The 14,219-nt window shown below is 42.3% G+C and overlaps 1 protein-coding gene across 1 annotated transcript in view; it reads left to right on the forward strand.

The window, feature by feature from the left end:
- THSD7B (thrombospondin type 1 domain containing 7B) overlaps positions 1–14,219 on the forward strand; it is a 764,170-nt gene that overhangs the window by 324,879 nt on the left and 425,072 nt on the right. The window contains exon 6 of the mRNA XM_064484730.1: positions 3,047–3,202. Within this exon, the coding sequence (XP_064340800.1) occupies positions 3,047–3,202 (156 nt within the window). The remainder of the gene's footprint in view (positions 1–3,046; positions 3,203–14,219) is intronic.

Genomic DNA, 14,219 nt, shown 5'->3' on the forward strand with positions numbered 1-14,219 from the left:
AAGCATCTTAGACATGTCCCTGAGACTGGAAGAATTTATTGATATGGATAAAGATCCACTGTCTTTCAAAGCAGCAGGTGCTGAAGAGGCTTGAGCGCTCTGACAAATGGCCTCACTTCCACCCCTGGGCTTCCAATTATGTCACTTAGGAGTCTCCAGGGAGATACCCCAGCACACCATGCCGCTCCCTACTTCCAAATCTGAGGAGTACCATTAGTCCTGATGTCCTAATGTCAATTGATTGACAGTTAAGTATTTATCAGAGGGGACCTTAGGAGACTTAACTCCTCACCTCCCAGTAATTGTCAACAACCCTCCAAAAATAAGCCAAATAAACATAATATCTGTAAAAGTGCTCTTGACAAAAGCAGCTTCAGAACAAGTTCCCCAGTCTCTTTCCAGCTGTACTGCCGACCTGAAGGCTTAACTGCCTTCTGGACAGTCAAGACATTCTGGAGCTTCTAATGAGATTTAGTGCAGACCTACTCTGTGCCTGGGTGTTGCACTGATAGGTTGACAGGTTTCAACTACAGGGTCCAACCTCGGGTTCAGAGATTGTGACAGCAAGTGTCTGCTGGGTCTTGGAGCTGAGAGGTTTGGGGTGTCTTCTCAGCCTTGGTCCTCACACGTAAGGTCTGTCTCGTGTTACAGGGAGACAGCCATGGAAAAGGAAAGAGAAGTGCCAGTAATGGCTTTTCCATCTTGTTGTTGAGGGTCATGGACTCGTGTATGCTTAGTATCAACTCACATTGAAAAGTAGGCTCCATGAGGAAGGACAGCGACCCTGTCAGTTTCACTCACTAATCTGCTTTAGCACCTAACACGGTGTTAACTCATGGTAAGTACTTAACAACGTGGCGTGAATAACCAGTGATGAGGCCACATAGTGTGGTGGTTAATGCCACAGGTTCTGGAACCAGACCACCTGGTTCCAAATTCCTGCTCCACTGCTCACTAATTGGGAATGTGAGCAAATGAGTAAACATTTCCTTGTTTCAGTTTCCTCATTGTAAACTAGGAATAATAATAATATATATCTCGAAGTTAATTGCAGGTTAAATGGATGTTTATAACCAGTGTCTGACATGCACTCTAAGTATTTATTGAACAACTGGATCAATCAGTTTACATCCCACTTCCTTTTCCATCATTAGTTAGGTTTTGTTTCTGGAACTAAAACTAGTTTGTGAGAACACATGCTAACCAAGCATCGGCCTGGACCCAAACACACTTCTGCCTTAAGACCTCTGGCTGTTCAGCTTTCTATTTATACAATGCTCTGAAGCATCTCTTTCCGTGCATTTTGTTAAAATACTACTTGGTTTTGGATTGAATGCGTAATGTACTCAGTGGATGACTGTCTTACGAGTCTTCTTTTGCTTACTCCTGGGGAAGGAATTACAAACTCTCCATCTCCCAGGTTCTTTTTTATGCATGGTCCATCAGTGTCCTGTGTACATCCCCAGTCCTGGTTCCTCCAACCTCCACATTGGCTGTTGTATCTAATCACCACCTCTCCTCAGCCTCCCCAGGAAACCCTTCTACTGTCCACCAATACCTGTTCTGTCTTCCTTTGCCTCCCTCTTCCACATGGCTTGCAAGCTTTGACATTTACATTAGCAATCTTGCTTTGCCCGTCTTTGATTTTAAGTCAGGTCATGTCCTTTTGGTAAACTGTAAAAGAATTAGTTGCAAACAAACCATTATTATTATTTTCCTTTGCAACTTTTTGTTTTTCCCATTCACCCTCATAAACACCCCAAGCTGCTCCACTGTTCATTAGAAACACTTCTTTCCCCTGTGTTACAATGTCTCAATGACAGTATTTTTTTTTTTTTGCTGTTGTTTTGGTTTATGTTCAGAGTTCTGCTGGTCAGAGTGGTGATTTATTGCCATCTCTATCTGATTAACTCACATTTTTTTATAGAGAAGGGGGAAGCAAAGTCCATGGGGTGATTTACCACCCAGTCCTCTCATACCAGTCTCCATCTCTGAAACATACTGGATCTACTTAACTGGATGGAAATGACATACATGAAATGTTTAGACAATAGTACAAGGCAGTCCATAAGATAAAGATAAAACCATCTGAACTTTAACCATTTGCTCCCAAACTAAATTGCTCCCAAACCCGCTTAGTGTAGACTCAGTCTGTATAAGTGTCGTTACGCACTTGGCTGCCCTTTTACTGGGTCCTTTTTGAGTCTTGCTATCCTGGCTCCTGTTATGTTACAGTCTCCACAAGAGTCAGGATCTCATCTTCTCCTTCATCTGTGTGTCTTCATGGTCCCCAGAATGGGGCTGCATAGAGAGGATGCTTGATGAACGTCACTAGTGGGCAGATGGTGACTGGCTCCTGCAGTGATTCCACTCCGGGTGTTCTCCAGGTGCAGGTGCACCCCAGGAAGAGCTGGAAGATCTCCTAGTTTGGCTTTCCCCGTGGCTCCTCCGACACTCCTTGCGCCCCTGGGTAACCTCACTGATGAAACTGACTTCCAGGGGCTAATTCTGCAATCACAGATCCTGATTTTTCTTCTTATTCTAAGAGCCATTTTTCTTCAGTGTCTTTGAGAGCTCCACCCCTCAGGGGAGTAATAGCAGTAGATTGGTTATGCTAAACACCCCACCTCAGGGGTTCGATTTTAATTTTTTTCACAGCAACCTAGTCATTTATATAGTGAGGATAGACTTATCTTAAAACTTCACAAAGCCACTTAAGTTTTTTTTTAATTCATAACTCTAGATAACTTGTATCTCTGTTTCCAGTCCTCTCTTGGATTCCCAGGGAATACTCTGTCAAGCAGGAAACTCAAATGCATGCCCTTTATCACTGTCTGTGTTTGCCTTTCCTCACCCCAAATGCTAATAATGTGGAGTTAAGGAATGCAGAGTGGAAGCAAGTTGTTGTTTTGTTTGCGTATACTGTGTTTAACCAGAAAGCTGATGTGAGCAAGGCAGGCACACAAAGACAGGAACCATTCGAAGGATGGGCAGAGAATGTAACTTGGGGCTTTTTTTTTTTTCTTTCTTCTCCCCATCCATGCAGTCTCTAGACCTGTGGAAAAGACATTATGTTCGGGACCCGCCCCTTCAGCCTCTCAGCTCTGCAATACCCCTTGTTCTACAGACTGTGTAGTATCCTCCTGGGCAGGCTGGGGCCTGTGCGTCTATGAGAACTGCCACGATCCTCAGGGGAGAAAAGGTGAGTGCCTTGTTTGTGTGCATGTCATTTCCCTTCAGTGCACTCACATTTACTCTCATAGCTGATAGCCTCTGAAGTCTGCTAAAGACAGTATTTGTTTGTAACATTTAGATAGCCAGCCCAAGTCTGCCAGCATCCAGTTATTAAGGAGGCCATTGGGGACATTTCTGTGGAACTCAGAATCCTGCCTTGATTGACCTTCCAATTAAGCTCAGAGCTGGTGAAGTGACTGTCACTCAAAAATGGTATAACTTAACCCTGCAGGACGTTTGGTCCTGACCCAAACGCCCACAAGACATTTGGTTCACACTGGAAGGTTTCTGACATTTGGTCCTGTCCAAAACACCCATGAGCAGAGTTGGCCTGTGCCCAATGGTCTGGGACAAGATTAAATTAAATTTCAAGGACCTTTTGCCAGGTGCCAGATGTCTTATGGACGTTTTGGACAGGACCAAGTATCTGCTAACCATAACTTACTGTTTTACAAATGTAAAGGTTTCCCTGAAGAAATTAGACATGAATTCTCAAATCACATCAAGAAACAACTATCTTACTTGTTTTCAGATTTCCAAATGTGGAATCAAATGCTGAATTTGATGGAATAGGTCAAATTTTCACGAGGGACATGTTGTTCACTTTTTGATGTGATCCTCAGGCTTAAAGTGAAATCTTCAAACTTCATGTGCTTGTTTAAATTTGTAGGTCTCTGCAGTCTCGTCTTCTGTAGTTTGCTCTTCTAGGCACCTCTGTATCTTCCAATATTCATTTGTGGTGACATCTTGACTTCTCTTTTATTGACTCTTCAGTTTATGTTGTTATTATGTTCCCTTAAATGGCAGTGCTAAAAAAGAAATACTTTTCATAGAGGAATGAGGTCCAAGGAAATTCCACAACTTAGGTTGTGTCTGCTAAGCACTAATCCCAGACATCCCGTGCAGAGAAAGAGTACGTTGCCCATTGCTACGCTTGGATGCTACAGAGCTGTGCTCTCAGCGTCATTCTGCGTCCAGAGAGCTCCCACCAACACACTCTCATGCCCAGGTTCACACACCCGTGTCCTGGGCTTTTCTCTTTATTCTGCCTCTTTTATTGTAAGGTAGAAGAAGCAAATGCATGAATCTAAGGCAGGAAGAAACTAACTTTAATTCTCTTATTGAGCAGTAGGACTATGGATCTTAATGGAATGTGAGGGCTCTTGGAAAGCTCGTGTTCCTTCTTTGTTAGAATGTCCCCCAAACCTCTTCAGCTGTGGATACAAATAATTTTCCATGAGTACTAACACCCATGATTTGTTGTCTTGCGGTCCCCGCGTGTATAATGGGACCATGTAAGGCTCCTGTAGCTGCATATGAGGCCCCCCAGGGTGACTTATGTGTTATTAGAACCAACCTTCTTACATTTGACGTGAACCTCTCAGTGTTAAGGTTGCTGTCTAGAGCATCATTTGAGGCTGGACTTAAGCCCCTCCAGCCACTCTGACCGTGGCTGTCCATGCTGGTACAGCTTTGCTGCATTGAATGCTGCCTTTCTTTGCTTTCAAAGCTGTAGAAACCACAGCAGTCTACATGGGCCCCATATTAATTGGGCCACTTTTAGCTGTTAAGTGACAGAAACTCAGTTCAGACTGACATAAGCCAAAAGAAGGGAATTTATTAGCTCATCTAGCTAAAAACAGAATGGAAGGTAGGGCTGTATCCGAACGTATCAAGAGGTCGCCAGATCTCAGGCTCTCTGGTTCTTTCTCTTTCTCTTTACCATCTTCTGTTTCTCTAGCTCTTGGTTCTACTACTGTGTTAGGTTTAGTTTAAGACAAGTCTTCTCTGTGGAGTAGAGACCAGTATTAATTTTCTGTCTTTTTTTTTTTTTAACTGTTAAACTTTTATTGCATATCCTTCTTGTTGGTAGATAGAGTTTGAGTTAATATATGCCTTTTAGTGATTGTTTTCTTTGGTGGATGGGTAACAAGGCAACTAACAAAATTCTGTAACTCCTTGGGGTACTCTGATTTGAAAGATCTATGTCTTGGACTTTGTTAATGAAACTTCTAGTATCAGATGTTCTAAATCACTTCAGTGATATAATTGTTTTCTTATGAGGCAATATTACATTCAAATATTATTTTATCCAGCTGACATTTGATTTAAAACAAAACAAAACAAAAAATGGAGTACCCCTCTCCCAGCCTAATAATCTAAGCTCAAGACATAAAACTCCATTTAATTTTAATAGGGCAGGTTGTGAAAGTCTCTCAGTTTCATATAAACTTTCAGAGGTCAGCCTCCCAAACATGGTCTGCAAATTGCAAATGAGAGAATGAAGCTAAATATTTTCTGTTTCCTTGATTCCTAGATCCATTCTTTTCACATATTTTAGGTTTCTAGATCTAATTGCGTCACAGAATCTATAAGCACATTTTATGTGGAGGTATTTTTTTCTCCAGAACATTGTAATAAAATCAGCATAATGTCTTATAAAGGATGATATCTTATTTTTTATGGTTAATTAATTGTATTAGCTTTATTGAGATATAATTGATATATAGCGTCATGCAGTTTTAAGGTACACAACATAATGATTCAATACATATATATGTATACTTAGTGAATGATTACTGCAGTGAGGTTAGTTAACATACCCATCACCTCATAGTTACCTGTTTTTAAATGTTTTTCCAGAGCCTCCCAAATACTTTTTATTTATTTATTTACTTTTTAAAAAATTTATTGAAGTATAGTCAGATACAGTGTGTCAGTTTTTGGTGTACAGCATAATGTTTCAGCCATACATATACATATATTTGTTTTCATTTTTTTTTCATATTTATAGGTTATTACAAGACATTGAATATAGTTCCCTGTGCTATACAGAAGAAATTTGATTTTTTATCTATTTTATATATAGTAGTTAGTATTTGCACATTCCCAATTTATCCCTTCCCACCCCCTTCCCCTTCTGGTAACTGTAAGTTTGCTTACTATGTCTGTGAATCTGTTTCTGTTTTGTGGGTAAGTTCATTGGTTTCTTCTTTTTCCTTTTCTATTTTAAAATTTATTTATTTTATTAAAAAATTTTATGGTAAGAACTTTAAAAATTTTTCTCTCTCTGGATCCTGTGTTAATCTCAGCATTATTCACAAGAGTCAACATGTGGAAACTATCTAAGTGTCCATAGATGGGTGAGTGGAGAAAGAAAATATGATACACACACACACATACACACACACACGCGCGCGCACACACACATATGTGTGTTTGTATATACTGTATACATAATATATATGATAAAAAAAAGTATCTATAAATAGAAAAAGGTTATCCTGCCATTTGTGACAATAATGAGGAAGTTTGAGGACGTTATACAAAGGGAAATAAGTCAGACCCAGAGAGACAGATACTGTGTGATCTCACTTATATGTGAATTCTAAAAAACCCAAACTCACTGTAGAGAATAGAGTGGTGGTTACCAGGGCCTAGGTGTTGCGGGAAATGGGGCGGTGTTGATCAAAGTGTACAAACTTCCAGTTACAAGATGAATACGTTCTGAGGATCTAATAATGCACAGCATGGCTAACTATAGTTAACAAAAACTGTATTGTGTACTTAAAAGTTGCTAAGAGAGTAAATCTTAAAAATTCTCACCACACATACGCACATAAGGTAATCGTTACTTCAGACAGTAAAAATAAAGTAGGAAGAAATGTCTTCCTTAATAGTTTCAGGAAGAGTCCAGTGACTCTCACTGGCTGCTTTGTGGCCTGTGCTCCTCCCTGAGCCAGACTCTCTGACTGGGGCGGGTGGGGCTGGACTGGCCAGGTCCTAGACATGTGACCACCAGTGGAGGGACGGCCACATCCAAGCCTCCAGCCTGAGATGGGGGAGGGGCAGCTCCCTTAGGGGACTGTGAGACGCTGAAGCTGCAAGAAGGTAGAAGCAATGAGGGGTCAGATGTAAAAGATGTTTATTAAGTGCTTTGTCCCCTTGGTTCTGGGCCATAAAGTCTCTGCAACAATTCAGAAAATGCTCCTTTTCCCAAATCTGCATTGAGATTTTTGTCACTTGAGCCAAATTTTCACAAAATCCTTCACGAAAAACTGCACTTTCAACTTTTATTTCAGCCTTCCTCTTCCACATAACTCAGAACAGGTCCATGGAACTCATCTGGAAAACTCAAAACATTTTGACCCGTCCATTTACCCCATTTGCACAAGATGCTTTTATGCCAAACTGCTTTGTCATTGTCCTCTATTCCCTATCGCATAAATCAACTCTGGCGAAAGCACCCTGGCACATTGTGCGTTAGACGTCACCTGTCGTGGGTTCAGTTGTGTCCTCCAGAATGATATGTTCAGTACTAACCCCTATACATGTGAATATGAATATGCCCTTATTTGGAAATAGGGTTATTGCAGATGTAAGTAAGTTGAGATGAGGTCATATTGGATTAGGGTAGACCCTATTCTAATGATGCATGTCCTTATACAAAGAAGAAAATTTGGACACAGAGATACACACAGAGGAGAGTACCATGTGAAGACACAAGGAGAAGGGAGGAGAAGGCCATGTGAAGATAGAGGCGGACATTAGAGTGATGCCTCTATGGGCCAGGGAATGCCAGAGACTGCCAGTAACTGCCGGCAGCCAGAAGAGGGGCGTGAAAGCAGTCAGAATGTTCAGAGGGTGCCTGGCTGTCCTCGCACCTCACTTTGGGGCTTCTAATCTTCAGGATTGTGAGACAAATTTCTGTGGTTTTACATCACCCAGTTTGTGGTACTTTGTTTTGGAAGCCCTAGGAAAATAATATCCTGCCCAGCTTTGTGCCAGCATTGAGGCTTAGCAAGGATGCAACACTTCATAAAATGTTAAAACTGAAGTGCAGAGAAGTAAAGAAATGTATCCTCAAGCCCATAGTGATTTAATAGTGGCCAAGCCAGCGCTGAGAACCTGGGTGCCTGTCTTCTCAGTCCGCTGTGCTTCAAACACTGGCTTCCTTAATGAGTTCCTCCACGAGCCTAAAGAAGTTTGGAGTAAGGCACAAGTTCAACCCTGAGGTTAGCCAAGAAGCCCTCTCCCCATGTGCCTCTGCCCCTCTGTTCCAGCGGGCACTGTTAGCTGTGAGAGTGAATCACTGAGCTGATGTAGGAGATATGGTGTGAGGCATGGGATTGGCCTTGGCTCCAGTGTGTCATCTTTGGAGGAAGAGGAAAAGTAGATTGCAGTTGTGTGAGAAGGGGAGGGTGTTCCAAGAACAGCTTGAGGAAACCAGGTAACTGGAATGTGTATTTTTGCCTTAAACAGTAACTTTCCAAGGAAAGCCTCAGCCTTTGGGGCAGAAGGAAAGGGTAGAGGCAGTAGAACGTCTTACCTGAAGGTGGTAATGTCACTAGCCACCAGCCACCACCACCTGCCGAGTTTAGGGGCATATTGGGATTGATGAGAATTATTGAGGCTAATGGACCTGCCCTAGAAACTAAGGAAACACAGACAGGAGAGAGTGAAAGCTGTCATGAATGTTATTCAAGTCTGCAAGTTGGCTGTTTCATAAATGTTTCTCTAGAGCGGAGAGAGTTTTGATTTTTAAGGTCTTGCTAAAACCTGCCAGGACCACCTGCCTATAATCCCTCTTGGGAAGAATGAAAAATGGAGTTTTCCCTCTGGGGAAATGGTTCTGTGCCTACAAGGAGTCCAAGCGTGTTACGATGAGGGTAAGTATTCTCGTTAGTTCTACCAACTGGTGAGCATGAGTTCTGGGAGCCTCTCAATCTCAGTCTGTCCCTTGGTCCTACCGTGGATCCTGCCAGGGCCTGTGACTGGCATGAACGAAGTGTGTTTAGAATTCCACAGAGGCTGGAGTACACAGGCTAATGCATTAAACATCACAAAACTCCAGGATGTAAACTGAGCTGGTTAGTTTCATATTTGAATCCCCGACCCTAAAGAAATGGAGTGAACCTTCCAGCAGAAACCTAGGGGATTCATACTTTCCTAGATAGTTTATACTCTTTTTATATATGGATGTTGGAGGATTTGAGGGGGGAAAACTAGCAAACAACCACAGCAAGAAATAAAACTGTAAGGTTGGAGATAATGGCATTGTCTCCTTACTCGTGTTTTTCCCCGTGTGTTATTGCATTGGTATGTTCCTTTTGTTTGCATTAAAAATTAGTAGAGGATGGAAGGGCATGAAATGTTTTATTACTTAATACAAAAAATCAGTTATTATAGAAATTATTTTCACATGGCCATTAGGCAGACACCCTTCTCTCAGGAATCCTGGGAGGTTTGTGGCTGTCAGCCGTTCAGAGTCCATTAGAAAACCCGCCGTGGTGTGTAGGCTCCCCGCCTTCCGTCTTCCGTCAGGTCTGTGACAGGCGGACAAGGGGAACAGTGCTCTGCCAGTTGGTACCTGTCAAGTGAGGCTAGGATGCCTTTCAGAGGAATTTAAATTGGATCAGCTTTTATCATTCACTGCCGTATCTTTGATACTCTCCTAGAGAGGTGTAGTTAGGGATATATGAAAGAAGGAGAACCTGAAAAACTCGCTGGTGGACGAGCTATCTATATAGGTATAACACATTTAAAACGGTTCTTTTTGATACTCAGACATACATTTATATGACATCATTTTCCCTATTCAGGTATATTCTAGAAAGGCAGCCTTGCCCACAGACGTTGTTCTAAAGAGGAATTTGGTGGGGGCTTCCCAGCACGGCGTCACGGTGGGTAACTGCGTGCGTGGTAGGACGTCAGGGAGTCCTTCTTTCTCCCGGTGCAGTATCCCCTGTGCAGTATCTCACCCTGATGAGAGCCCTTAAGTTCTAAAATACCCCCACAGGAAAAGACATTTTGAAACTGAGAAACCACGTCTGTCCTTCTGAATACAATCTTTTATGCTCTGAAACCAATCAGTTTAGATAACACACTAAAGTAGGAAAAGACTGACAGGTTTTCGATCTTATGTAACAACAATGGGGAAAATTTCCATTTGGCATCTATGTTTGCTAGATAGAGTCACCATTAATGAGACATTTATAAAATAACTTTGTCACAGGTAATAGTAAGACAGCCTTTTTGTTTGTTTGCTCGTTTGCTGTTTCCTTTTTGTGTGTGTTAGGGCGGTGGGGGGCTGGGCCTGTTCTTCCTTCTAAACGTTGAAGGTTTTCATGCTCATGGTCTTATGCTTCTGATCATAACAGGGTGTCAACTAATAATGATACTGTAAAATGCCACCCCTGCAGGAATGGTGGCTGATTTCTAACAAGCTGGAATCAAAGCTTCAGTCTGCTCAGGTCCTTTGACTCGGAGTTGTTACCCAACATCCAGGGCTGCCAGAGATGAGGGGCAAATGGAATGCTTAAGATGGAGTAGCTTCTGTCACCCTTGGTCAACCTGCTGGATGTTGCGTCAAGCACATCCCAGTAGGGTTAGAGTAGAGCCCAGTGTTGGCCGTGGGTGGCTTCATAGACGCTCACGTGGACACCTTTGAGTCACTGGCAGGTGAAGATATACAGTCTTCAGACCTGATTTCACCCTCCCTAGCCTGCTTTCATTTTTTCTTGGCTTCAATTAAAAAAATACTGACCCCCTCTTCTGCCGTTTGTGCTTCTTTCCTTTTCTCTCCCCAACCCACGAATCTCTTTTTTAATGATCTTCAGTGGAATATGCACCACACCAGTAGAATATACACTAAATCTTTGGATTCATAGAGAAAAAAACCCCTGCAAATATTAATTTCACTAAAATTGAACTGAATCTCTGATCAGGAAGTGATTATTACAACTCCTTCTTACTACCCAGTGCCCAGAATTCTGCTGTCTAATCTGTAGGAAATGATTCTACATGGATTAATCAAAGGAACTGATCCACAGGACCTGTCAGATTCACGGCATGAGGTGGGGTTAGAACACAGCATACACAATAGTTGATTTGAATTCTTTCTTGTGAGGAGGTAAAACTGAAGAAGACCTCAGCTGGGTTTCACACATATCCATTTAATCAGTAACGTGCCTTAGGAGAAGCAATAAGATATCATCTAGTCTTAGTTTTCGCGTATGTAAAATGGGAATGGTAACTTAGGAAGTAGTTTAAGGGGATTCAGTAGTTTTGGGGACTGGAAGTAAAGGGCTGTCATCAGTCTTGGTTAAGGTTAGGTGCTTAGTTAACGCTTGTGCCTTTTGCTTGTTACTGCATGCTCTGTGAAGAACAGCTTTATGTGTTCTGTTCCTCCCCTGCCTTCCCGCAGTGCATTACAGTGATCTGCGTACGGCAGTCAGTGTTTACTGAATGCTCCTGTCTGACTGATAGGGAATTCAGTAAATGAAGGTAGGTGGCTGTCTGGCAGAGCCACCGTGGACTTGACAGTTGTGTGTCTTTCAGAACGGAGGCACCCGGGGGAAGCCTGGTGTCTGTTGCAGGGCAGGAACACTGATGCGTGATTAAAGTTAAGTGCTAACAAGAGAATCCAAGGTTTTTGTTTTCTGCTGAGCCTGTGCTTTGGTTTGATCCTAGTTAGTGTCAGGACAAGGGCAGCACAAATGAAAGACTGAAAGAATTTATTGACTGAGGAGATGTAATCTATAGATTTATGGCGAGGTAGATGCAGCTTGATTTATAGAGGCAAACTGCACATGCCCCTCCATGGCGTTAAGCTCCAGGTAATAGGACGCCTAGCGTCCCTCCGTAAAGACTGCTGCGTTTCTGAGCCGGTTGTCAAACGCTGTAAATCCTGGAGACCCATGTCATGTTCTGCTCAAAGATGTAAGCTAAAAAAGCACGGACGTTAAGTCAGTAAATAAGCAGCATATGGGCTTTATGTATAAGAACAGGGGTCATCCAAGTCGTGTGGCAGAGAGGGGTCATTGTGGTTTGATGTTTCATGTCCATCAGGTGTGTCTTAAGCCCTCTGTCTCTGCCACTCTTCTCAAGGTGGCCTCGGAAGGGAGCTGAATTCCTCTGCAGGTTTTATTTTGATTCCTTGATGCTATAGATGTGGAGGTGTGAAGCACCCAAAAGCCATCTGTTGTTTTAACAGCCTCTGACCTTAATACTTCCAGTGCCGTGGGGATGTGGTCTCTGAGTGGCAGAAGGATGCCTTCCCCCAGGCGACCAACCTATAAAGTGAGTCAGTCTCTTTTAAAAAGAACTCACGGGTTAGCCCTAGACCAAGAAAACCCAGATAAAGCACTAACGACTGGTTATCTAAACTGCTGGCCCAGCCCGGCTGTGTTCTGAGGGAGCTCGGCTCCCTCTTGTGGCCTCAAACCACATGTCCACGTGTCCACGTGTTCTAGCCTCGCTGGATGTGCTACGTAAGAGGGATCAGTCTTTTGCTGACTACATCCTTTTTATTTCAGTGTTATTTGTGGGAAAAGAAGCAGGGTCCTGGCAAGCTGAGAGGGATGCACCTGGCTTTATTAACCTCTCCTGCTACCGAATGTGTCTTTCTCGCTTCTTCTGGTGGGAAGGGTGGTGGGGCACCAAATCTGAGTCTTGTGAATTCAGTGCTCTCATGCCGTCTGTCTTCTTATCAAAGTCTCTTCTTTAGTTATTTATTTAATTTTACTTATCCAAGGAATAAGTGAATAATCATTTCTTAAGATGCTATTATGTAATAAGATTGGTTTAGTTTAAAAAAGGAATTAAAAGAATTGAATCAGTGGATTGACCTTGGAGGATTAAAGGATAGAAAGTAAAATATAACATTCATGGAAAGGAGGTGTAGCCTTTAGAAGTGAAAGATCCTGAGGGCCAGAGACTGAAGACTCACAGACTAAAAGGTTGCCTCTGGTTCTTAGTCATTTTTTGAAGCTCACTTTGCTTTTAAAAATGTGAATTAGTTTCCATCATTTAAATATAGGGAGATTTCATATGAAAACCAAATGTAGCTTGGACTTCTGGCTTCTTAGACAGAATTGGAAGATTGGACAACAGACAGTTCACATTTCCTCATGGTAACAGTCAGTGGAAGCTGAATAATATAGAAACAGACTCACAGACACAGAAAACAAACTTTTGTTACCAGGAGGGGAAGTGGGTGGGAAGGGATAAATTGGGAGTTTGAGATTTATAGATACTAACTAATATATACAAAATAGATAAGCAACAAGTTCATACTGCATAGCACAGGGAACTATATTCAATATCTTGCAGTAATTTATGGTGAAAAAGAATATGAAAATGAATATATGTATGTTCATATATGATTGAAACATTATGCTGTACACCAGAAATTAATACAAGATTGTAAACTGACTTCAATAAAAATATATATAAAAAATAGCCAAACGCTATAGAGCAAGCACACATCCTCCATTTTACCCCAGACCCCACCACTCCCTGCAGCCTCGTGGTTGACTCATACGTCTCAGTGTGTACCCGCTTGACTCCTGCCACACTGAGTTTGTAACTCTGTAGACTCGTTGAATGTAAGGCCCTTTCATATCCTTATGATGGTATAACCCTGGGCCCTAGTCCTACAGTACATTTGTAACTGACAGTCCAGGGACCAATGTCTAGCCAGGTTGGAGAGTGCAGTTCAAAGAAGTAGTGTCTACTCAGGGCAGGCAGACCTGGAAATCTGAGGGACGCGATCCAGGGAAATCTCAGGGCCTGAAACTGAAGGCTTAGGTGCCAGGAATATGTCCAAGTGTAGGTGGGTTTCAGCTTAGTACACGGTAACAAGAATGTCAAAAACAACAGCAAAAAGACAATGGGGATTTATCTATGTTTAGGCTGTTTCTGTGAGTCTTCATTTGGTTTACTGCTACCACTGGACATACACCTCTTCCTCCATTTGCCTGCACCTGGCCTCTCCATCTCCTAAGTTGTAAACTCTTGGAAGACAGATTTCCTGCTCCTGTTATTTCCATTTTGTCTGTCCTTTCCTCTCCTCATCTCCCCATTTCCCATAAAATAAAACACATACAAATAATACATGCTTTGGGGCTGTAAGTATATAAATGAAAGTCACCTCAATTTCGTAGCTGCTGCTTCTTGTCCTTTGCTGCATAAGGATGGAATCC

This window comes from Camelus dromedarius, chromosome 4 (genome assembly GCF_036321535.1).
Source record: "Camelus dromedarius isolate mCamDro1 chromosome 4, mCamDro1.pat, whole genome shotgun sequence".
Classification (NCBI taxonomy): domain Eukaryota; kingdom Metazoa; phylum Chordata; class Mammalia; order Artiodactyla; family Camelidae; genus Camelus; species Camelus dromedarius.